At 34.2% G+C, this 26,843-nt stretch overlaps 1 protein-coding gene across 6 annotated transcripts in view; it reads right to left on the bottom strand.

The window, feature by feature from the left end:
• Positions 1-2,256: 2,256 nt before the first annotated feature.
• Positions 2,257-26,843, bottom strand: part of LOC113857218 (ubiquitin carboxyl-terminal hydrolase 12-like) — a 36,433-nt gene continuing 11,846 nt past the window's right edge. For 4 of the 6 annotated variants that reach the window (XM_027489018.1, XM_027489032.1, XM_027489038.1 and 1 more), the window contains 22 exons: positions 23,763-23,837; positions 18,164-18,242; positions 17,933-18,079; positions 17,473-17,553; positions 17,228-17,347; positions 12,763-12,885; positions 11,866-11,943; positions 11,677-11,765; positions 11,490-11,598; positions 10,675-10,743; positions 5,990-6,100; positions 5,705-5,760; positions 5,408-5,585; positions 5,226-5,327; positions 5,069-5,140; positions 4,717-4,782; positions 4,453-4,518; positions 4,176-4,262; positions 3,932-4,048; positions 3,711-3,785; positions 3,522-3,608; positions 2,481-3,411 (listed from right to left, as the gene is read on the bottom strand). In XM_027489018.1, coding sequence (XP_027344819.1) covers positions 3,370-3,411; positions 3,522-3,608; positions 3,711-3,785; positions 3,932-4,048; positions 4,176-4,262; positions 4,453-4,518; positions 4,717-4,782; positions 5,069-5,140; positions 5,226-5,327; positions 5,408-5,585; positions 5,705-5,760; positions 5,990-6,100; positions 10,675-10,743; positions 11,490-11,598; positions 11,677-11,765; positions 11,866-11,943; positions 12,763-12,885; positions 17,228-17,347; positions 17,473-17,553; positions 17,933-18,079; positions 18,164-18,242; positions 23,763-23,837 — 2,029 coding nt within the window. In that variant the 3' untranslated portion in view covers positions 2,481-3,369. Of the gene's footprint in view, positions 5,141-5,225; positions 5,328-5,407; positions 5,586-5,704; positions 5,761-5,989; positions 6,101-10,674; positions 10,744-11,489; positions 11,599-11,676; positions 11,766-11,865; positions 11,944-12,762; positions 12,886-17,227; positions 17,348-17,472; positions 17,554-17,932; positions 18,080-18,163; positions 18,243-23,762; positions 23,838-26,843 lie in introns of all 6 variants that reach the window. The other 2 variants (XR_003503187.1, XM_027489049.1) reach the window with 2 other exon arrangements.

The following is a 26,843-nucleotide window of genomic DNA, read 5'->3' as shown; positions in this document are numbered from 1 at the left end:
AAATATTACTCACAACAACAGTCTCATGCATTCTCAATCCATCTAATGCACAACATGAAAATGATTTCAAGTGATTTCACAGTCTAAGTAATCCAGAAAGAACCAAACTGGTTCGAGAGCGACCCATTCCGCTATCTAGATCCAGACAACACAACACAGCTTAGCATGTTCTATCGTTACACGTCTATCTACCTAAATGTGTAACTCGACTCTATAATGATGCAATATATATATATCTCAGCATGATGCAGCATAGACAAAATCATATTCTCAACAATTTGACTAAAACAATTCATAATATTTCAGTCAAATCTCATCTTTTAAATCAATTAACAGCAGTTACAACATAAAAAATAGCTTTTATCCAGAAATCATTCCAAACATCATTTAATAGTTAAAGTAAAATTTTCTTACCTTAGAATAACGATGTACACTAGATCTACCGAATATTACTTATTTTAAAGAAAGAAAATTTTAACTTTACAACAAAGTTTCTCCTAAGATATCATCAACTATCTATAAGAAAGAGAAGAACAAGAGAAATGAACGGTAAATCTAACTTTAAATTTATAGAAACGTACTTCAAATCCTTCAGAATAGATGTAGAATCTGAGATCTAGCGAGAAATCTAAATTTTGGAAGGTTTAATATGAGAGAAAATGATGATATATAGCCTTGGGTCTCTTTAGAATCTTTGAGAAGTGTGAAGAAGTGAAAATTTTATGCAAGGACCCGTATTTATAAACAAAATTTTGAAGAAAAAAAAAATTTGACACTATTCACGCTAGAGTTACTGTTTATACCGCCTTACTGTTCATGCCAAAATTACTGTTCACTTTTTTTAAAAATAATTTTAAACTTTATTTAAATCTATTTCAATATCAAATAATCCTTCAATTAATATTTAATAAGTACAAAATATTATAAATTACTCAATAATAAATTACAGGTCTAACAATATACACCCATCTCTTACTTCTCTATATGCATGTTTTCTCTTATTGCACTTATTATATTTTGCATGCTAACTTATTTAAGTTTTGAATGCTTAGATAGGAAGAAAAGGTTAAGGTAGTTACAAGAGTTCAAGACGTATCATTCATCAAGATATCAAGGCTTTCAACATATTATTAAATAAAAATTATGAAGTTGAACATATTATTAAATGAAAATTATGAAGTTGAAGCACTGTGGTAGCAGCTTATTAAAGTTTATGCAAATTATTAAAAACCAATTAGGATTAGAAAATTTGATATATGTGAAGGTACAACAAGGGGGAGGGGTGAAATTGGGTTAAGTATGGAGAAATGAGGCACCAAAAAAGATTTAGGTTCAGGAAAATATTTTACAAATATTAAAAATATATTCAGACTTATTTATAAATATCAATTTTAAATTATAAAATATTATAAAATTAAATGATATAATATATCACATAAAAATATTAAACCAACTTTCTATCAGCCAGCCTAACATTTGATAAAAAAAATTGACAATAAAAATTAAATCTTAACTTCTTAACTTTTAAAAAAACTTTCATCATATTTAGTGCCCTAAGTATTTCTCTTAACTTTTAAATGCTTACTAAAATACTTATAAACTGAAAAAAAATTATGTTTTTAAATTAATGATTATACTTTATTTAATATTTTAATAATTAAATGCTATCAACATCTTTTTCAACTAAACTACTAATTTTACTATCTATTAACGTAAAATTAACAGCATTGTTTTACATGAAAAAAAAAAAGCATCAAATTCTGTCAATTATAAAAAAATATAATAGATTTTATAAAAAGAAAATTCACAAAATTTAAAAGACTACATACTACCTCTTCCAATAAACTTATATCTATTATAATTTTATATCATTCTTTTAAAAATATTCTACAATGATTGATGTATAATAAAAATATAGATATTAATATTTTATTCATTCAATTAAAGGTATCATAATATATATATATATATATATATATATATATACACACATTTAAAACTGAGTTTTAACAACCAATTATAGTTAAATTTTATAAAAATAAAAATATTTATTACACATTTAATGAAGATACTTAAAGATACTTAAAACTCAATTTCAAGAAACAAAATTAACAAAACCTATAAAATAAAAAATCTTTCTGTTAGTCAAGAAATAAGTTTATATTTTTTTTTTACATTTTAATCCCGTCATTTATGAACTAATCAAAAATCATTTACTGATGTAAAGTTTAATTTAATTTTATTTTTGTAAAGACCAAACTAAAAAATGTGAAATAAGGAGTAAATTTATAATTTAATCTATTATTCACACTGATTAACTAATTAAGTACCTGTCAGGCGTGGAAGTCTCGAATCGTTGTTTACGTTTGGATTGCTCATGGCCTTGCGCATTCATAATTATAGTAGAACTTTATGCATATAATTTGCGCGAGATCACTTAGTATTGTGAGATCCATCGCATACTATCTTTTTTATCAACAAAAATGATCCCTTCTGCATGAGCGCAATGAAATACACGTTACAGAAAACATTGTTTCTCATTAAACTCGATATAAGGATTGACCATTTCCCTTCTCTCGAGTATCTGAATTTTCTCTCATCAAACTCAATGACAACACCGATTCCCTTCCCACCAGCATCTGTAGCAAGAAAAATACAAACTAAAATTCAAGCCTAATCCTTCTGCCTCCATTTTTTCATCAAAGCCCTTCACTAGAGTTCAACAACTTCTGCACACCGGCGTTTGAAACATTTTGCCAATAGAAAGTAGTGTCAACAGCCGCATAGTCCTTCATATAGCTAAAGTACTGTCCATACTTTTTCTAGATGAGAGGAGGGGCGGTGGGGGAGAATAGAAGAAGCAACCATATGAAATGGTGAAAATTTTAGGCTGACGAGATGTATGGAGGCTGGCAAATCTTTTACATAAGAGCTGGTACAATATTATGCAGCTCCCCCTTAGATTAACACTTCTAACTGGACAAAATCAGGAAGCAATCAAGAAAAATGACAAAAAGTCAACCAACTATACCCTGTATACACTCACTAATCCAAAAAACTTATGTACTGATACAGTTCAGTGATGATGATCAATGATCTCAACTTGAAGAACCTCCATATAAAAACGGAAGTAGTAAAAAGCTCAAGGCGCTGTGGTTGGCAGATACAAGGTGTTGAGAGCAATGTTACTCCATTGACAGAAAGAATTACATACCACATAACTAACTTAAAGTCTGCAGACACCACCTGAATTGCTGATTCATTAGTCCTATACATAGTAGCCTTTAGCCATCTTTGCCATGTTTACAAGCCCATAGATATGTAATTATGCCGGACTCATTCCATTCATGACTCATCAATAGTGGTTTCCTAATTATAAATCTTTACTGGCTTCTCAAATGTGTGGCGATTCTGAAAATAAAAGCCATGTAATTTTGAATGATGTAAACAAAACAAAGTTTTTTACGCTCAACTGAATTGTACTTCGACAAATCTTTGATCTAGTCAGAAAATTCACTGACCTGGTTGACAGCATATGATCTTTTAGGAGCATTGTCAGTATGCTCCAATCCAAGATACTGCTCCCAAGCACCATAAACATCTCTTCTCTATCATAAGAAACCAAAACAAGTACAATGCAAAAACAAAATCAAACAAATGAAATAGTGATGAATATCCAAGAAAAAAGATTCAAGTTTCAATAAATGCACCTGAAAACGACCAGATACAATGTCAGAATCCTGAAGGTACTCAGGACGCCCTAGTGATAGAAAAGCAAACTTCCACTGGCCAAACAAGAAATACAATAAACACGGATAGGTTAAGTGAAATCAGACATACTAACCTACTTGTTCTTAAGGAAACCACCAAGCATACAAAGTAACTCAAAGCCAGACATAAAAAATATTAACACAGGTAAATGAGAAAATACCTTGCTAAACTCATCGTCAGGAACTTGAAGTTTCTTTTGTATTCTCGCTTTAATTTCAGATAGAGTTTCACCTTCATGTATAACCAGAAAAAATGGCTCTCCAAAATTTTGAATTTGCTGTGAATTTTACAGGAAAAACAAAAATACAATACTTTTGTCATACAATTAATGTCAGCATGAAATATCAAAGAGATCAAAATGCTTTAAATTTTACAATACAAAATGAATCAATTAAACTATTTACCATTTGGTTTTGAGCTGTGTCTTTATTGAAATGGTACACATGAATTAGACGATCATGAGGACCAAGATTTTTCTCTTCTTCTGGAATCTGAAAGATTTGAATATAACCATGAAAGGGTTTTGAGAGATTGAACTACTAAAAATAGTATCAAATTATATATTTAGAAGAAAAAGGCAGGCAGTGATAGCCTTTGATCAAATCAAAGCAGGAATACTTCAGTACACACTAAATAGTATCTCCCTCATTTCTAGCCCCACGCACAGAAAGAGATTCCTACCTCCTCTGCTCGTAATGTCCAGTATTGATCATTAATATTTTCAATCTTTTCATTGGGAGGGAAGACCTGCACAGGCACAGGGCAGAAAGTGATAAACATATTTCAATGAGAAAATGGTGTTTTGTATGATAGTCAATAGCACAAGCACCAATAATAATTGAAAACTGAATTTAGTGAATTTAATGACAATTCCCAGAATTTTTCCCCCACCAATAATAAAATATAGTAAAACAATAAATGACATCAATGCATGTAACTTCATACCTTGTATATTTTGTGATAGAAGACTTCAAGCAACCGAAGCTCAGCATCAGGATGAGATAACTCCACCTGATCAAGAATAGTAAAAAGTAAGCATGATATATAGAATTATAATAATATACTTTCATGTCAAAAATTAATAATGGAGGAGAAGTTGGCAATTCTATACAGAAAAATTGGTATTATCCCAACATTGCAGTCACAACATCTAAAAACAGGTAAATATGGCTGAGTTAAGTGGCACTGCTTTTGTCCCTTTTGACATCAGATGAACCCCTTATGACAATTGTGTGCAGTTGTGAATTGACCATAGTATTATTGTGTATGTAGGCAATTTAATGAATAAATGCTTAACCTTTGTTTTAAGATCATCAAGGACATCTCCAACAGTGCTCTGCTTTGGAAGTCTGATAGTATGAATAACCACCTGATCAAACAAATTATGAAACAGAGAAAAGGGTTATGAGAAAAAACTAGATAAATATGGAAGAGAATCTGGTCATTATACTCACTTCATCCTTAGTGGCATGATGAAATGCAACTTTCAGAGTTTTCAAACCTTGTAATTCTGGCAGAGGGATGTCAAGGACTTCATAGTATAATATATCTGAGGTCTGACAATGAAGAAAGGAATAAGATCTATCGTGTTTTAAGAAGAAAAAGAAAATATTAAGATGAATTTAACAATAACTACCTGATTGTAATGAATTAACATATCTGACAAATGATCCACCCCTCGATATTTAATAGGCTGAGGTTTTGGTTGTTGTGAGTAGCAGTTGTGTGGGGTGAGGCGTATTTTGGACGGATCATCCAAACCAAGTTGCTGAGCTACTTTCTCCACCACATCATCATATGTATAAAGCTTTGACCTAGAGTTCAATATATGGAAAAGTATAAGACTAAGGACAGAATGCTAAGCATTATTATATATGAATAGTTACATCTGCTCTTTATTAGAAAAGCTAAATAAGTATCCAAGAGGCTTTACATCTCCAAGAAAAAGTCATCTTCCTTAGGCCTATCCAGAGATCGAAAGTGAACCACCTAAGATCACAAACAAAAGATGAGCAATTTTAGCTCTTATTTAATATGAAAATGAAATTTGCATGATAAATTACACATACAGATATGCACAGGCATGGGCACGCAATTTAAGAAAGTAAAAGAATTTAGCTATAAACTGAATGAATGAATAAAAAATTTGGGAAGCTTTCTGTCCACATTACCAAAAACTAAACAAATTTGCAGTAAATAAACCCAAATATGGAAGTACCTGGCGATTATGCACATATTCTAAATACGATGGCACATCTGGGTAGCGGACATTTTCCTCACTATCCATAGAGGAAGCCTTCTGAAAGCATATGATATCTCCATCCTCCAGCTGCAAATATACAGACAGAAGATACAGTAACTCAATAGGGGCATTTAGTTTGCAGATTGTTTTTCAATAGTGGGAAATTTTTTATGCAATGGTGGATGCCATGTTTGGCAAAACATTACACACACACACACACACACAAAAAGCCTCCCAATCAAAACTGATTATCAGGAATATTTCATATACATTATAATGATTTCATTCCCAAGGAGGGAGGTGGGTTTGTTTTACACTCATGGCAGGGGAATATTTCTGCAACACAAGTTGCCCAAAAATACTTAACCAGGTCATCAACCTACCACAATCATACCATTGCCAGAAGTAGCAATTTTGTGCAGTCTCGAGCACAACCAATGTTATCAATGGTGGATGGCGGGTCATAGCGGAAACCCAAAAAACTGCCATAAAATTATGGCGGCTATAATAAATATATAAAAAAATATTATATATAGGTAATAAGAAATTATAAGAAAAAAAAATTAACTCAAAACACAAGTAGCTTCACCCATAACTTAATACAAAATAAACATTTTTAAATTTTTTGTTATGTTATCTCTTTTTTACTTATCTTTTCTTCTGCTATTCTGTTTAGGGTTCCAATCAAAATGTTTACTTTTCTTTTCTGTCCCACAGTTTTTAGGATTTTATAAGAGTAAAAAGATTTTTTCCTTTTAAAAAAATTTATCTTTCCCTTTTTGCCCTATGTTTTAAGTTTTTTTAAGGGTAAAATAGTGTTATCACACTACTTCCCTGACCCTTTTTTCTTTCTCCACTTCTGTTCGAGCTATCTTCTCCAATATCCATCTCCCTCTCTCTTTTAGTGGGCCATGTCTGTCTTTGGTTTGGGGTGGCTCCCTTCCCTCATTTGGAGGACTAATTGCTGGAAATAGAAGTTGAAGTCGCCAGAAAAAGGAGGTTGAAGTCGACGTAGATGGAGAACAAAACAGTGGTATCCAGCAGAACAAATAATAGATCAAAGAAGAAAGAGATCTGAGATGAGTGTAGAACGACATCGGAGAAGACAGAGATCGGAGAAGGTGAGTGCAGAACAACGTCGAAGACGAGCAGAGATGAGAAAGATCAGAGAGAGATATGAGATGAGGGGGAATTGTTTCAGTGTGAAAAGGGACTTACCTTAGGTTTTCCTGTACAGGTCAGCCTCTAGTCTGGGTCGGGTTTGGGCCCAAACCACACAAACCGCCATTTTTCAAGGTTTTCCGCCATGGCCACCGTTACGTGCATGGTAGTAACGGCGGCCATGGCGCCACCATGCAAAAACGCCATAAAACAGAAGCAGTGTAACAGCGGGGTTAGAAACCGCCACTGCAATCCACCATGGCGCCGCCATTTAGCAACAATGAGCACAACTCGGAAACTCTATGCAACTACCATCAATTAACAGTGTCTGGCAATTTCTGTCCCCACCACTAATCACTGAAATCCACCACTGTTCACCACTACTGCATATTTTTAAAAGCCTTCTTGCTACTGCCATAACCCACAACACTATCCACCATAACCTTGATGGCTTTTTCGGGTTCTTCCATTAACTGTGGCATCTACCGTCAACATCACTCACTAAAATTCTACTGCCCTCTGCATTGTCCATTGACAATAGCCAGTTACTGATCACTGGAATCCAGCCTACTCCTGGCCACTAATGGCAGTGAGTCAGTCCCCTGAATGATTGGGTCAATCAAACAGTGTAATAGTGTTATCAAATGGTCAGAAATGGATGTGCCATGGTGTCTAATGGTGGCAGTTTTTTCCCAAAACGCCACAAGCATGGCAGTGTTAATGGGTTTTGGATGGCAGTGCCATGGCGGCCGTTACGCACATGGAGGCCATGGTAGAAATGGTTAAAGGAAATTAAAGGAAAGAAAGCAACAAAAATTGTATTAATGCCTTCATTTTGAAATTATGTAATTTAAATTCTCAAAATCATGATTCTTGTATGGATGTTTCATTTGGCTGATGATAAAAGAATACCAGTCATGAGATACATTCATGAAGCAATGGATAAGGCGAAAGAAGTTATTATTAAGTCTTTAAAAAGTACAACCACAAAGTCTTATCCCACTAGGTGAGGTTAGCTACATGGATCACATGCCATTGAACTCGGTCAAAAACCAAAAATTTTTGAAAGTTTTATTAATCAAGTCTCATTTAATAACTTCATCTAAGGTTCTTTTAAGTCTCTCGACTCTTATTTACTGGACTGAGTCATACAATCAACTATCTTCACTAATGCTTCCAAAAGTCTTCTCTGGACGTGACCAAACCACATTAGATGATTTTGTCATATTTTTCATTATAGGTATTACTCCAATATTTCCTGTGTATAATCATTTTTTATTTCATCCTTTCCTGTATGACCACTCATCTATCTTAACATTCTTATTTTTGCCACTATCACTTTCTCCTTGTGTTGTTCCTTTAAAGTTCAGCACTCAATACTAAATATATAAGATAGCTGGCCATATTGCAGTACGGTAAAACTTTCTTTTAACTTGATAGATATTTTATAATCACAAATGACGCTTAATGTCTCTCTCTACCTTAACCATCTAGATTGTATTTTATGAGTAACATTTTTATTAATTTTTCTATCATTCTATATAATCGATCTCAAGTACCTGAATTTGGAAATGTGTAGTGTAATATCATCTCGAACTTTAACTTCCAACACATGATTTTCATCTTGTTTTTTTGCTAAACTTACAATGCATATACTCTTGTTTTATTTCTACTCAAGCAAAAACCTTAGATCCTAAAATCTCCTTCCATAACTCAAGTTTAGCATTAACGTCTTCTTTTGTTTTTTCAACTAACACTATATCATCCGCAAAGAACATATACTTAGGGATAATTTCTTGTTTGTCATTTATAAGCACATTTAAAACTAGATTAAACAAGAGCACAAAGCAAAACCTTGATGTAAACATATTCCTGTTGGGAACTCCTTAAAGACACCTCCAAAAGTTATCACAAAGGTAGTTACCCCTATCATACATGTCTTGTATAGCTCGAATATATGTTACATAGACCCCTTTATTTTCTAAAATCCTTTGAAAATAATAAAAGAAAACACAAAAATGTGTTTGCGACCATTGATAATAGATAAACTTGCCAACTTAATTGTCCCTTACACACAGCTGGTAACATTTTAAACTCAAACTTCTTTTATGACAACCCGCAAATATAGTTTGATTTGGAAGTTACGAATGGGTTATATGATTGAATCAAAAGGTTGGTACCAAGTTGGGATGTGCAACAAAACATATTATTTGAACTATCAATTTATAAGAGTGGTTGCAGTCTCTTTGGATCCAACTTTGCAAAATCACAGTAAAAAACATTGCTCCTCATAATTTACTACAAACTTGCATTTTAATTTCAAGTTAATTTACAGTAAATACCTTCCAATTTATAATTTATCTTTGGTTTTATAACTCAATGGTGGAAAATGTATGGCCACAACTCCAAATTTGCAACTAGTTATCAAAACTTTAAGCTTGACATGTAGTGCATACAAATGTGAAAGCAATTGTAGTGTTTTTGAGCAAGTAATTTCATAATCTCATTTCTCTGTCATGTTGATAGTTATGCCAAGTACTTTCTCTTTAATTACACTTACAGTGCAAATTCATTCAAAGAAGAAATTTCATAACTTGGTTTATGTGAAATCTAACCAACAACTCAAACATTGTTGCAATCTTCAAAATGTAATTCATCCAATGACATTGATGAGTGTAATGAGTGGTTAGTTAGAGAGATGGATGATGTTGCTTATGATGAGGATGTTAAAAATGATTTAGTTTTTTATGTTGGTTTTTTATGATGACGACATTTTAAATTGGACAACTACTCATCCAGCTTTCGGTGCTGGAGAGCCTAGAACAAATATTAGGCACCATTCTATAAAAAGAAAGAATTCATCAAGTGGTATTATTATTAAAGCTGCAAAATTTTCCAAAATAAAGTCATGTTCAACAACAAAAGAAAAAATGAAAATGGTGATTGAAAATGATGATGATGAAGAACAAGAAGATAAAGAGATATCGGAGGAAACAAAAGATGAATATGAAATTAATCTTTAAGAATCCAAGGGAGAAGAGGGGAGATATGTCTTAGTAGATGAAAAAGAAGATATTTGATTACTTAATCATTATGTTGCCATTGAAGAGGACTAGAGAATTAATCTTTGTTTTTAGCACTTTGTTTTGTTGACTTGACAATTGATGGATGAATTTTTATTTTATAATGAATTATGCTTTGAATTGAGACTTATGCTACAAAAATTGTATTGATTTATTTACTTCATTTCCTATGACCTACAGCATTTTTTTATATATTTTATTATGTCCATAATTCTGCCATAACCTGCCATGGGATCCGCTATAACTTTATGGCAGCTTTTTGGCTGTCCGCCATGACCTACTATCCGCCATTGATAACATTGCGGTGTAATCATCACTACCAGTAATACCATTTCTAAGATTACCAGGAATATTTTCTTTCAAAACCTGCATCAAAAACCCAGTTTGTGCATCAACTATTGATGTCATGTAACTCACCTGACTTGTTCGGAATGTTACTTTCTTGTCAATAGGTTCACACATGACATTTGGTTCAAACTTAATTTCCTGCAAAAGAAAAAAAACATTTGATTACTATCTCGACAACAACTCACAAGAATAAAAATCTCACTTAAGATCAGAAAAAGATGCCATTACAGCTAAAGGTCCTCCCCTTTTTTGGTAGGACTTATGCAGGAACCAATTAATTTTCTATAGAACACAGAGCACTAAATCTGTTATCATGCACTAATGCCATCACCATTCACCAGTAAATTTAGTGGCTAAAGCACTGAAATAGAACACGATTGAAAATACATCACTGAATCTACACCCACAGGTTAAACACACAAGGAGCTAATTAACACCAGTCAAATGCAAACTGGTTGTAAAGTTACACATAAATATAATCTCTTGCAAGATTTACAGCTAAAGTAGTAAATGAAACGTAAAAGTCTCAAGAAGTAATATTTAGCAAAATGGGAAGAAAGAAAGGAAACAAACAGATAGAAACAGTAATATAGGTAGTACAAAATCCCAAATCCAGAATTTCACAGTCAAAGTTCAAGTTGTTTGACTCCTTATGTAACCTAAGTAACAGTAGCACTCATTTGATTACTATCTACACAACAAATTAAGTTCTTTCGCTTATAAAGAATTGACTAGCTTAACTTGTCCAACTCAAACGACCAGCAACACCCCAAAAAAACACCTAGTTATATAAAAGCAATCTTCCCATTTCAAATATACAGCAATGACCTGCTGCTTTAAATTTTCATGAAGTTAGAACTGAATTAATGGACAATAAAACCAACCTCATAAAGGGCAATATCTTCTTCAGGATCATAACCAGCCATTTCATTTAACTTTGTTAAGATTTCCAATGGTTTGCCAGTACACTTCACAAAGAGCCTTCCAACATATCTGCCATTGTAGGGAAATATATCTTAAGTCAACCTAGGTCTCCCCAAAATATGTTAAAATCAAGAAATTACTTAGTACCGCAGCTCCTCTTTTTCAGGATCATATAGCTTGAAGAAAAGTAATATATCATCCTTCGTCTTGTCAGGTGGGGCGATGGGATTTAAATCCTAAATAACAATGCAGATTTTCAACAAAAGTGTGTTTGAAGTGAACATTAAAGTCTCGTGCTATTAAATTAGTATTCAACTTTCATAATACAAATGTTACCATCCCCAGCTCCACTTCCAAAAACAACTTCAATTCTGCGTTGTGACCCTTGTTTGAGACTTCTCTTAAGTGTCCGACCTGCAATACAGTGAAGTAGATTAGGAAAAACTTCAAATCAGATATGTCATTTCATGTAATTAAGCACCAAAACAGACAATAAACATAAGGGTGTGCATGGATGGGTTAAATATAAAACTAATCCAAATCTAATTAGAAACTGATTATGTAAACAGGATTTGAAATCGAAATTAATTTTCCTTTTTAACTAGATTACGTCTAGTTTCAAAACTGGTTTCCTGACAAAAAAAAAAGGGGGGGACCCCACTGTCAACTTACGTTCACGGGCCTTCAACTATCCACCAGTTTTACATCAGGTTATTTCTATAATCCAGTTTCAAAACTGAAAAGGCCAATGGAACTGGTTGATTTATAATCCTGTTTCTTTTATTTGGATCTGGATTTAGCTTTGGACTGTGTTTGTAAGATCTAGGTTATGTTGCACAGTAATCCCAGAACAAGGAATACAAACCACAGGCCCAACAAAACAATTAATACAGATAATACAGGTTGCTATTTTTTTTTTTCATTTTCTTGAGTTTAATAAAAGATGGGGAAAAGTTAAAACAAAGAAGCCAACTGCAAAGAATTAACCAAATTGCAAACACAATGAATGAAATGTAAACATATGTCCTTAAAAATTGCGTAATTAACAGGCTGACAAGAGATGAAACAAAGCTAGTACAAAAATGCATAACCATGTGCTAGAAGATTATAATTATACAGATCATCTCTCTAATGAAATAAGAAAACAAACAGTCATAGTAGGAAAAGGAGAAGAAAGGAAGAGGAACAAAGGAGAAAATAATCAGGAAAATCTTCAAGAAAATGAGAATTTACAGATTGTGCTTCCTCAATGTGTGTCAACGGTCTATTAGGACGATAGGTATGGTTTTGCCGCTTTGCCCACAGCCAAAACCGCTGATATTGAACTGGTATACCAAACTCTTTCGCAACCTCTTCCTGTATATTACAGAATACAGAAGCAGGCATAAAAATTAAATTACAAAATAAAGCATTTAAACAAATGTTCTACAATAAAAAAACATTTTAAATTATTACTACTACAAAAGAGGTCATATTACATTGATTCATGTTATCCACATAATTATATTCCAATTTCCAAATAAAACTTAAAAAGTTCCATATTCTAGTATTTGGTGGAATTTTGCTTGGACCTTTTTGGGCTTCTCTTCTAATTAAAAGGAGAAGCTAGGTCGAACAAATTATAGATAAGTTCTAAAATAATAGGAGCTATTTTTTAATTAAAAGAACTTAAAAACAGAGCTTTTATAGAAGGTCATCAGAAGAGATTCTTCACGAAAAGATCTTTTATGGGAGTACTGTTCTCCCTATCGTTAAAAAGCAACTTTTAAACTAAAAGTTTCATTAAACTACATAAGAACTTCAGCTTTACTTCTGCAGGTATTATTCATAACTTAATCTTTCAAGAAGTTTTTAAGATTAGAAAGTACAAAACCAAGGTCAAATGCTAACATAGTCTACAAATAAAAAGTTCTTTTGATTGATGCAACATTAAAAACAATTTGACACAGGAACAATTTGATTAATTTGGCAATTACTAGACTTGTATATAATATTTGACAATATATTATGAAAAACTTGAAATTCATTGGAAAGAGTTACAGTATTCCCAAAACAAAATTTTACAACATTTTTCTTTCTGTTGAAATCCTACATTAACTACAGATATGACCAAATAAGAGCTTCTAAAGGTTAAAGTAATCCTCAGCTTACGAGCTAGCTTTCGAGGTTGAGTTAGCTTAAACGTAAATTCAACACTTTCTATCTCTCTTCCTCACACCACCCATCTTATCACTCCTTTTTTCCCTCCTGTACTAAACAAAAAAACTGAACAACTTTTTTGTCCAAATAACACTTTTTAATCAAAAATGAACAAAGCAGGACTGTGAGTTGATTCAAAATAGAAATTACAATGATTTTTAGCAAGATTTACAACAAATTTATAGAGCTCACACCACTCTTCCCCATTAAATGTTAAACAACTGGCTGTAAACCTGTACCCTTCTATTTTTGAGTAGTTCTTCTGGTTTGGTGTTGGTTATAAGAACCTTGGGAGAACCACACCACAAAAGCAAGCCATTACTATAGTTGGAGAGCCTAAGGCCTTATAAACCCCAAATTGGAGTCCCATACTTCCGCTATGGGACTCAAGTTCCATACCTTGCAATTAGATCCTAGCATCTCACCATGCTTCACAGCCTTGGCACTCACACAGGCAGCTGTGCACATGCCCTATCCTCTTTATATAGTTTTGGGTTAACACTACAATGGTGGTGTCACAACCCATGCTGCTAGTTTGGCAGCTGGGAGACATGGTAAAATGCTCTGAGATACCAATTGATAATAACCTTGGGAGCACTACGATTTTACAATTTTGGTCAGCCAAACAATGCAGATTGTAGCAAAAATTGGAGCAGAGTATAATCTCATTGAAATTGCAATTTGGATCATAAAATCGGTGAAATCGCAAAGCAAAATGCAGGATGAATCTGGGATCTCGGCCCTAATTCTTTATAACCCAAGCCTAACCCAACTTGTATTTAGGCGCAAACAAAGTCCGGTGTCCTAAATCCTTCTTTTCTTCTTCATCGAACCCTAGACCTCCTCAAAGCGACTTGGTGTGCACTGTGCAGTGTTTAATCATGCCTTCTTCACAATCACTTTTGTTTTCTCTACCCCAACCCTACTTGTTAGCCATATTCTTCTCATCTTACTTTGTTTTCTTTGTGGAACCCCAAACAGACAAGGTGACAACGACTTGTTAGTTGTTTTCTTGCTCTATTTTTTTTCATCTTGTGTGAGAATGGCTTCAAACATGGCTGGTGGTCAAAGCTCAGGTGGTGGGGTTTCTGGATCACTCCCTACTGCAACCAATAGCTCCACTGCTGTGGGCTCTTAAAGCATGCCTCATAGTTTGGTTCCCCGGAATGTTCATGGAAGTACGGGTGATGAGGGATGGAAATATGCATTTTCAGTTCAAGGAACTGTGAAGGATCAGTACAAATTCTGCCAAAAGGTACTAAATGAAAGTATTTATCGCTTAAAGCACCACTTGGCTAAAACAAATCAAAATGTTGAACCTTGCAAATCTGTTCCTGAAGATGTGAATAAGATGATGGAGATTATTACTTTCTTGATGAAAAAAATAGCTAAAAAAATCACTCTTTGGAAATTAGTGAAAAGAGAAAAGCCACTGAAGGTGCTGAAGTTGAGTGTGTTGGAATCAAACAGTTTTGCAAGAAAAGGGGTGTTGGTCCACAAGCCACAATAAATAGCATATTCAAGAAGGGTATAAGGAAGGATGCATGTCAAGCAATTGCAAGATTTTTTTACAACAATGCCATAGCTTTCAATGTGGCAAGAAGTGAAGAATTTCCTGCTACATGTGAATTAATTGCACAACACAGCGCAGGATTAAGACACCCTCTTATCATGAGATTAGAGTTAAGTACTTGAAGAAAGAAGTGAAATTGACAATTGATCTTATTGGAGAACAAGGCTGTTTGGAAGAATGTTGGCTGCACGGTAATGATAGATGGGTAGACTGACAGAAGGAGGAGAACCATTCAGAACTTCTTAGTAAACAGCCCAAAGGAACAGTATTTTTGAAATCAATTGATGCTTCCCAAATCACCAAAATAGCTGATAAAATATTTAAGATGCTTAATGAAGTTGTGAAAGAGGTTGGTAAGGAAAATATAGTGCAAATTGTGACTGATAATACAGCAAACTATAAAGCTGCTAGAGAGATGTAAATGGAGAAAAGGAGAAACTTATACTGGACTACTTGTGCTGCACACTGCATTGATCTAATGTTGGAAGACTTTGACACAAAGATATCCCTCCATGAGGAAACAATTCCAAAGGACAGAAAAATCACAACCTATATTTACTCACTTCTCTCATTTCATTATTGCAACCATGGTAGTCAGAATCAAGATCTTACATAGGATCGAAAAAGGGGTCAGAGATCATCATTACACAGATCGTAAGATCTTACAAAATTGTATATATGCATACAAAATAGTATAAATATGTGAGTGAAACAAACAAAATACATATAAGGGAAGGGAGCCATCCCCAAAACATGAGACAACATGCTCACTGTAAATAAGAGACAGAGACAGCGAACAGAAAGGAGCTTAGAATAAGAGAAAAGGATAAGAAAAATGAGTTAGGTGATGTATTATGAAAATTGGGAAGGAGACTATTTTATCCTTAAAAAACAGTATTTTAAGGGCAAAAAGGGGAAGTCAGATTATTTTAAAAGATAAAGTCTATTTTACCCTTAAAAAAAGTTAAAAACTGCTTTATTTTAGGGGTAGAAAGGAAAAAGAGAACATTTTTACTCTAGCCAGGGCAGAATGGGGAAGTCAGTTTATTTTTAAAAGATAAAAAGTCCTTTTTACGCTTAAAAAACCCTAAAAACTGCTTTGTTTTGGGGTTAGAAAGGGAAAGTTAACATTTTTCCTTTGGTATCAAGAAGAGGTAATTGATTATCTATCAAATTTTGTTAAAATTAAAATTGTAGTTTTTTATTCATTATTTGAAAATTAACCCATATTATTTATTCTTTAGTTATATGTCTCTATGGAATATCATTGATAATAGATGCGACAAACAACTTCGTAAGCCTTTGCATGTTGCTGGCTATTTTCTCAACCCTTAATTACATTATCGTCTTAGATTTTAAGTTGATCTTGAAGTTAAATAAGGACTATACGATTGTATGACAAGGATGGTGCCTGATATTGAAGAACAGGCCAAAATTTATGTTCAAATTGATGATTTCAAGAAACAAAATATGGTTTTTGGTAGCCCCTTAGCTAGAGCAACACTTCAGTTTGGAGTACTAAGGTGAAATGGCATGATCAATATATTATGAAGCAGAAATATAATCTTTTGGATATCATACCTATGTAGGTGGATAGGCCACTAAATGCCTTACATGACATGATGAAAGTATACAAACAGTACCCCCCCCCTTCCCCATTCCCAGTAAAAAGTAAGAAAAGGGTCATGCCATGACATTATCACTTTGTTACTCAATATCATTCCTATCTTCTAGGCATTTTCAGCCTCAGCATCAATAGTTCTCTGACTATTGATTATTTTATATTATTTCTTTCAATATCATTACTGAACATTTTAAGGAACTTTGGTCAGAACAATAATGTGCCCTCCACTCTGATTTCTTCAGTGAATAAAATGTATTATCAAGACCAGACCACCACACAAAGAGTGTAACTTAGGATGATACCTTGAAAAGGTTAAAAGACATCTGCTTTTGGACTCGGAAACTCCTCACTTTGTCATGATCTACAAGATCGAAGTATATATCCTTTCCAATCTGCTCTGCAAGATCTTCATCTCTTGCCACCTAAGAGAATCATGCTATCAGTATTAACAAACTCAATTTGATCGTTTAATTCACAACCTAAGTAAAGCAAAAGGCAAACAACATTCAACTGATTCTTCAAGAAGTCAGGGTCAGGAACTATGAACCTTTATAATAGTATAAAGGTGAGCTTCTGCCTTTTCTTTCTTTTTGTGTTCTTTTTCTTCTTGCTCTTTCTTCAACCTCTCCTGCATTAATCCATTGCCCAAATCATGCCAGATTTCCAGAATAAAGTAACAGCAATAATACAATAATATATAAAGTAGAAGACGGCAGCAAATTAAACTTTACTTAATTTTGGCCCAACTGGTCCATAAACCATGCAGCAGTTCTCGTTAGAGAAAAAAAAAAAAAATCAGGTTCAAGGAGGAAAAGAAAAAGGATAAGTTGTTAAGTGTCATCAAGGTGATTACAACAGCTGAGCTGCAACAAGCTTTTCTATATCTATTCTCAAATAAACCAGCCATCAAAATTTGTGTCTAAAGTTGAAGCAAATGCCAAACTTCACATGTTTGTATTCAACTTGGATTACATCGTCTGGAATCCTAAACAGATTCTCATGCTTACCCTTAAATGTGCAGCAATGTCTTTCTCATCCACATTGCATATAATTTTGTCCTTGTCACTTTCACGTATATACACCAGCATATAAGCATTTGAATATTTGGTGAACTTAAATGGAGTGTTGTTAAATCCAGGATTTGTCTGTGGCAACTGTTAAAACACAAAAGATTCAGTCATTAACTGACAAATATTCAAAATGGAAAAAAAAATGGCACAGTCAATGGCAATAATTACCTCCTCCTCACCACCATATTGCTCCTCTAATGCCCGTTTATTGTCTTCTTTTGTCACTCTCTCGTCATCAAATTTGTACCTGAGTGCCAGGCAGATATTCAAATATAGAGATTGTTCCAGAACCAAAAGAAAAATAAAAACAGCAAAAAGAAGGTAGTTTCTCCCAGTGTGTTGCATATTCATGTACAACCCTAATTACAATTGTAGTCACAATCTACCAAAAGGGTACCAAAGAACCGAAACCTTTCAATTGTCTACCACTCCAACAGCCTGATTTCAAATATTATCTACAACATACCTCATGCAATTTATCCCATTTACATATAAAACACTTGATATAAAAGAAGTAGAACACCAAAAAATGTCAACTGATAAGAACAAAAGAAAACAAGGCTCTTTATATGCAAAATTCCTCCTCCTTAAATTGAAGAAAACTACAAAGAATCAATCTAGTAACTATAAGATATAGAATGTCACCCAAGGTAATCAATAGACATTTTTACAGTTAAACCTATGGCAGCGGCCATTGGCCACCACAGAACTTCAATAATAGTGTGTTTTCATTTGAGGGTGTTGTCACTTGTCATCACTCTGGTGGCCGTGGCCCACAAAATGGCATTTCATCGCACTGCAGCACCATCTCAGAGAGGCTGGCCAAAACCCAACTTTTTCAAAGGTATCAAAACCCTAACCTAGTTTTTTCCCTGATGCTTTTATCCCCTCTGTTCTGCAGTTCTGTCTCTGCTGTTCTGCAACCAGAGTGGCAGAGCTACGCATCTCCAGCAGTATTCCAGTGACACTCAAGTCAAAACCTTTTCACTCTGCAGCCTTGCTTTGTTCTTTTCTCTCTACTCCTCACTTTTGTTCTCTCTTCCAGTGACATTTCCGGTGTTGACTCGTGTTTCTAATCAATCCATGACAACGTTCTGTTCTATGTCCCTGTGGCAGTGCTCTGTTCCATTTTAGACTCTCATGGACGCTCTTTCCTTTGTACTATGTCATCATTTTGACAATCAACAATTTTCTTAATATTTAGCAATTATATTGGGTAAAAATAAATTATTTAATTTGTATCTCTAAAATCTCATACTTCCAATGTGGGACTTGTCTCATACCTTGCAATGAGATCCTAACAATCTCCTTTATTTGCAGATTTATTTGGCTGTCCATGTTTTTCTTGTCAACCCCTAAAGCACATTTTCATTAATACTAGAGTATCTAATCTTTTGGCAATGCTCATAATTCGACATTTTTCTATTTTTTATTTTATAAAATAAAATAGCAAATAAAAAATAATCATACATGATATTCGTCATGATTTTTTTCAACCCCTGCTCTGTTGCTTCTGTTTTTTCTGTTTCCTGTGACTGCCCTCTTTTTATTGCCCTTTCATTTTGTTTTCTATTTTCTGCCCCTATATCGTTGATAAGTAATGATGAAAATGTCTTTAAATTTTGAGTTATATCAACATTTGAGCATTAATATATGTTTAGTATGTTTGCACGTATGCTTGTATGGATATAGATTATTTAACTTCTATTTAACATTTTACAGCAGTGATCATCATTCTACAGCAGCTTTGGAATTGGCCACTCCATGCCGCTATCCAGGATTAATAGCTATGCTTGGGATTAACTTTTTATATTTCTTAATAATTCATAATCTGTTTCATTATTTAGCTAGGATTACAATCTAACATTAACATAAATATGGGCTAGTGCTTTATATTTTGTATCACATTGTAATACATTATATAACATTATTATCAACATCAAAGTATTTATTCTAAGGTTAATTAAGTTTTTGGTCCCCACAAAAATTCGCAATTTTCCCAATTAATCCCACATTTTTAATTTTTTTTTTCCAAACACATCCTTCATAATATATTTTTCTTTACTGAATGGTCCCCTTACAATTTTTGTTTCCCATTTGGGCCATCTAAATGTTAATCTTTTTTCTAAATGTCATATTTTCCTATTTCGTTCTACTAAATATCACAAGTTTCTCATTTAGTCCTCATCTATGTCATGAATTTTCCATTTTGGTCTTCCTAAAACGAAGGGACTAAATGAAAACTCCTGATATTTAGAGGGACCAAATGAAAAAAATTAACAAAAGGACCATCTTGTAATGAAAAAATATTTTAAAGGGTGTTTGGAAAAAATTAAAAATGAGGAATCAAAAATTTATTAAGTCTTTATTCTATATTTTCTCTGCCCTCAAAACCGAAAATCCTACAATTTCAATATGGTATCAGTGATATCATCCTCCATGACAAACTTAGTAACTATGTTATATCAAATTACCCAAACTCTAAAAATTCCAATGTAAGAATGTGATTATCTCCATTATCTAAGAAATGAAGTTCATGCATAAAAGCTTGGTTCCATGAAGTGTAAGATACACCCAGACGCACCAATATCATCTACTGCTCATCTAACTCTTCACTTGCATGTCCAGTTTCCCAATAGTTTCTAACTGTCTCATCCACCATACATTGTCAACAAAAACATTTACCATCAATCTTTCAAGGCAGAACCACCACCAATAGAATCATTATTGCCAATATGTTTGCTACCCAAATCTGAAGTCCAGACTCCAGGACCCCAGGGATGTACTTTTCATGTGATACCACCATCTCCTTGCATTTCTTATGTGCCCGCATTCTCCTGCATGTAACATACCTGCTTCCAGTGACAAATGCTGAACCCTACTCACCAGAGTGCCCAATCTAGACCTACACTCATTGTGTTCTCCATCCTCAAAGATGTGTTTTGCCACTACAGCACTTGTTTGGATGCGTTCAACTCTTCTTCTTTTTCATTTACCCATGGCCTCCAATGTCTTTGGAACCCTTTCCTAAGTAGTTTTAAGCAGAACCACAATCATGTTGCTATCTGTTGCAGTTGTCGCTTTCTATTGTCAGGACTCAGGCTTAGTCTTCATCACCTCTATTTTCCACTTTGACGTGTCTGTTTAGTATTTTTAACTACCAACTGTTTTTTTTTTTTTTTCACTGCTAGCATGGCATTGAGTGGGACCTAGCCACAACTTCTCTCCCAGATGTGGTCTGTCCCCATTGTTTACAATCCCAAACACAGTCTTGCCCCCTTGATCATCAGTCCAACCAAAATAGCTTCATCCCCATCCCAAGTCATCCAGTGTTTTTCATGACAACCTCTTTCTACCAATGATCAATTCAGTGACTTGTTTTCATCAATGAATCATATATTGATGAATCAACCATGATCAATAGTAGCCTCATTAGGATTGGGTAAAGCTAAGACTAAGACAACAATTTGCTGAGTGGAGGAAGACAAGGTCTTTCAACTAACTAGTTGCAAGCTCAAATTCACCAAATTTCTTCAAGATGCAGTAAATGTAAGTCATTTGTAAGTATTCTTTGTATCCAAAGACTTCCCCTGCCTTGAGACTAGAGCACCATCCCCTTACTCTATTTAGTTATGCATAAAAAAGGCCTGGTTTCAAAGGCAATTTAGCAAATAGCATCCTAACAAAATCTTTCCTTCCCAAGTTATACAAAATTCCAACCTGCTCTTTAGGATGATGATCACTCCAAGAATTTGGCTGAGTTACCTTTCCAAGGATGTTATTCTCACCAATGTCTCAACCATCTATAAATTGCCTTCCCAATCATGCTTGGCAACATTGTAAATTGTAAAATTGCATCTTTGTGGGATCATCAATGTCTCAACATGGAACAATTCTACAAGGTGGACCAGGTAGAGGAATCCACAAGAGTAGGAACAAGCTCGATAGATGTCTTAGCCAGAGCACAGAGCAAGGTGGACCAAGTAGTGTCTAGAGTAGGAACAATGGGGCAACCAAAGATCTGATCATCACAAACATTAGAATAAATCTCAAGTAAACAGGAGATAAAAGCTCATTGAAATCAAGGAGACCAGAAACCCAAACCAAATAGATAGCCATAGAATCACTAAAAGATCAAGCACCAATAACAGTTACAAGGTCATGACATATCACATAAAGTCGTTGAGTTTCACTGGTATAAAATGACTTAGCCCAAGTCCATATAGCTAATAGCTTCACATGTCTTGTGCGCACAAAAAACAAGTCAAATAGAGGGTGAACAAAGTTGGGCATCAATCTATGTTTCCAATGAGAGTGATTATCCACGGCAATATTTTCAACCTTCGTAGTTAGATGCTCATCGTAATCTTATCAGACAAGCCAAAGACGAATATTTGAAGTCCAAGTGGAAAACGTTTTACCATCCAATTGCTCAATAGAGAAAGGAGCACTGACGTGATTGGTAAGCATAGCAGGTTTAGTCTTTGGAGGGTTAAAATAGTAGCCATGGGCAGTCAGAGGAGAGCAGAAGAGCGTGAACCATCTCGAATAATACAAAATGGTCCCAAACAGTGTTGTAGAATCCCTGAAACACTCAACCAAGGACAGATTGAGAACAAGCATTAGGATACGAGTTTTGTTGCACAAACAACAGCTGAAAAAAGTGTTCATGCACCGCCATGCACAGCAGAGGTTGCAACAAGGGAGAGAAGGCAGCAAGCACAAAAAATGTGCATGTGAGCATTTGCATGGCCTAATTGGCCTAAAATTTCAAGGCAGATCTTGAGCAGCCGGTGCAAATTCTGCACTCGGTGACCCAAAAAAAAAGCACAAAGGATGGCCAGAGGTAAACAGTGGCAACCAGCTATGAACTGTCACAAGACATGCTAAAAATAGTAGGAAGATGACCAAAAAGACCAGAAACCTTCGAAGAAAAAAGGTTTCCAAAAAACATGCGCCAATGAGCAGTGACCCCACTGGATAATCACGAAAGGTTGTCCCTAGTTAGGCTCTAATACCAAGTTGAGAAAGAAAGTAAACATGGGATGAATTTGTCTGTTGAAATACACAGCAGAGCTAACTATTTATAATATTGCATAACAATTGAATAATATTGCCTAATATTTGCTTAATATTCTGTTATCTATAATCACTCTATCTACATAACTATCTATTTACACATTAATCTCAACAAAGTTAATGTCAAATTTAGAGTATTTAGCCTTATACTTTAACCTTTTCCTCACTATACCTAAAATTTCATAATTTCAACATTAATAGTATCACTTCCCCTATAATATAAAAAGAAGCATGAAATTAATTTCACTGTGCAACATTACTCAATTTGCATTGTATCAAAAAATTGTAGTACAAAGAAAAAGGACAAATATTTCTCTTCAAAAATTGAATGTGGAATGAACAAGGCCTTATCTAAGCCTTATTAATATTATATCTTGATTGCTATCTGTATCAACTAAGTCCAAACTTTCAAGATGACAGTATATGGACTCATGTTTAGTAGCAGCTAAAATAATTATGCATTATAATATCAACATGCTTTACTTCCCACTTGTCCATCCTTACATAACAACTCCATCCCAATAAACAGAAAGATGCTTGTAACATAATCTGAGATCTAACAACAATGCATACAACATCATGTACTTGTTCTTCATGTTTATGTCTCATGCCCCCATCACCTATGCACAAATACATGCTATCTCAAAATGCAACGAAAATGGAGATCTGTTAATACTATTCCACATACCACTGTTCAGAGAGAGTTGGCCTGATAAAAGCATAATAATGTCCGCCATGCACACCTCCACTGTGAACCAAAACACTGGGGGAAATTTTAAAGTATGTTAAAATCAAAATACCAAAGATCAAATATGCATAAAACTAATTGCATAGCAATGTATTCATTAGCATGGAATGGAAAATTTGAAATTTATAATTTTTATGCATACCTTTAGTTAAAGAGGAATGCTATTTAGTAGGTAAAAATGCACAATACATGGATGGTGAAAGTAGTAGTTTTCAAGGAAACTGCAGACACCAATCACATGCATTCAGCCACTCATCATTTCATACAACTTTCCCTAAATGTTAGTTTTTCATGCAAAACAGCATTCTCCATTATTAAATAGAAATCCAACTGATTAACAAGAATACACCAAGGATCAACTCCCTTGTCTATTTACCTTAATTTTGGATGTACTTACTAAGCATATACAGGAACTAGGACCTCAGCATGCTTTAGGCAGATGATGAAGTCCTAGTAAGAGTCGAGAGAGGAAATAAATGGAAAGAAGAGTTGTGGACAGCAGCCGTTAATTCAGTTTCCAGTTTAAATTAAGACAATATATGGAATCGATGTTCGGAAGAACACCACTGACATAGGGGCAAAAATTTGGAACCATAACATACCACAAATCTCACATTTTCTGCATCTTATGATCTATCACACAAAGTGATGGCAACATTCAGGAAGATGTAAATCACAGGATTCAAGCTAGGTGGATAAAAAAGTAGAAATACTAGTCTCATTATTTCTGACTGAAAGTTAAGATCCATGCCTAGGAATTTCTTTATAGCAATAAAACCAGCTATGTTCTATGCATAGTTGTTAATCTCGGATAGCGGGGTGTAGCGGATGACCCTCAAAATGCATCACGGGATAGCGCATAGCAGGATTGCCACTATTTTAAAGATTTTTATATGGATATAAAGTCTATACATATGCAGATAATTATGTATATAATAATGCTAAACCGATATGCATAAATAGCATAACATAACAGAGGTAGGACTGTAGAATCATAGAATAGAGAGAAGAAAGGAAGTGGCTTTTGCCAAAGAAGTCATCCTAAATGAGTAACTCTGCTGGATTGGAGATTGTTGCAGAGCAGAACAGAGACAGAGATGGGAGGAGGGAGTATCGAACAGAGAAGGGGGAGAAGAAAAACAGTGTAGAAAAAGTGGGGTTGCAAAGCAGAAGAGAAATAGAGATGAGAGGAAGGGGTGAAAGAGAGAAAGGAAGAAAAAAAGCCAGGGGAAAAGTGGGGTTAGGTCTGAAAACTGAGAAGATTATTTTGCCCTCAAAAAAACCTAAAGATTGCGTCATCATAAAGGCAAAAAGGGAAAATCAGCTTATTTCCTAAATATTAAAAGCCTTTTTTTACCCTTAAAAAAAGGCTAAAATTTCTTCACTTTGAGGGTAGAAAAGGAAAGTTAATATCTTTCCCTGTGATGGCACTATTGTGCCACGAATGGCTGCGACAGAAAAAATTTGCTGGTATGCCAAATCTGTAGTGGCCGAAGGCCGCTCCGCCACACACCACCGCTATCACGCCGCAATCACGTGCTATTGACAACTATGGTTCTATGGTGCTACATGTTAGAGAAGAAGTGTAGAGATAAGAATGTTGCAATGGATGACTGAACATACAAGTAAGATCAGGAATGAATGTAGCTAAGAGGAAGCTCTAACTACTGAGGAAAAGTTGACAAAATCTTACCTAAGAAGGTTTGATCATCAGATATCACCAATAGGCACCAATAATAGCAGTTGACAAGATGGAGTACAGCAAAATAGAATGCGGGTAGGAAAGACCTTTAAAAAAGTTTATTTTTAACAAAACATAATGCCATCATTTAATCCATTTAGCCTACTAAAAACACTGTGGAAAAAAGTTTTTGTTGTTCGTACTCTTGTTGCAGTGATCAACAACAGCTTTATAATATTATTTATCAAATTTTTATTATTCATTAATGATTAAGAAAATGTCTTATATTTATCTACAACAGCTCTTGTTGCAGTAACTCTTCTCCCCAAGATAAATTGTGTTCAATTTGTTTGCCCCTATGTATCCCTTTTTTCCAAACTAGCATGTGTACAAAGTGTTCTTTTCACTCTGGCTCTCAACCAATGCCCTCACATCATTTTCTCCTCTTTTACCTCCTTTGTCCCGTTTTTATTCTCTACTTCCTCCAAGAAATTTCTCTTCTAATGATGCTCTAGAAAACACACCACACGAAGCTCGTCAAAGCTACTTTCGCGCATTCTTAATAACAACATTCAGGATCACCATATGTAAAATGTCATCATTCTCTAATCCAAGATAACCAAGGAAATACAGATAAGTCACTCACTCCATTCAGATATAAAGAGAATTAAGAGCAGCAATATTTGGGGCATGATCTCTTGGTTTCTTAGAAGTTTTTCCACATGTAAGCTATGGCTACTGCCTACTTGGATATGCAACAGTTATTTCAGAAGTTGAGGGAGTAGTGATAGAGAATAGTTGGTTCAACCAACATTTATGGTCTAGCAGATTGCAATAGATAAAATTATGTAGAAGGAAACTCTGCCAACATGTATAACAATCAGTAATTCTGAAACTTGTGCACCCAGCAAAATATATCAAGATGAATTAAACAAATCAAAGACAAATTAGAAAATCATGTTACCCACCACCAAGAAAAACATCACGAAACAACAAATATAAGAGATGAAATCAATAAAATAATATTGGATAGGAAGCTTATCAAAATCACTTTAACATGTTCTTCATAACAATTATTGAAACCACACATAAAATGAAATCATTCCATTATAAAAGATGACCAATGTCTACAAATAATTCATTTGATTTAGATCTGAAATGCACTAACTGATTGCACTAGATAGAAGTATATCAGGAGAAAACTCTGCAACAAATATAGCAACACGTGCTTATAAATATTGGACCAGTCATCAAATGATATCATGCTTTAAAAAATACAGAAAAAATTTGGAAATTTGAAATTGGAAATTGGAATCTGGTAATGAATCAGCAACCACAAG

This window comes from Abrus precatorius, unplaced genomic scaffold (assembly GCF_003935025.1).
Source record: "Abrus precatorius isolate BTA unplaced genomic scaffold, Abrus_2018 Scaffold1, whole genome shotgun sequence".
Classification (NCBI taxonomy): Eukaryota; Viridiplantae; Streptophyta; class Magnoliopsida; order Fabales; family Fabaceae; genus Abrus; species Abrus precatorius.
This window is presented reverse-complemented; position numbering and strand designations above follow the sequence as displayed.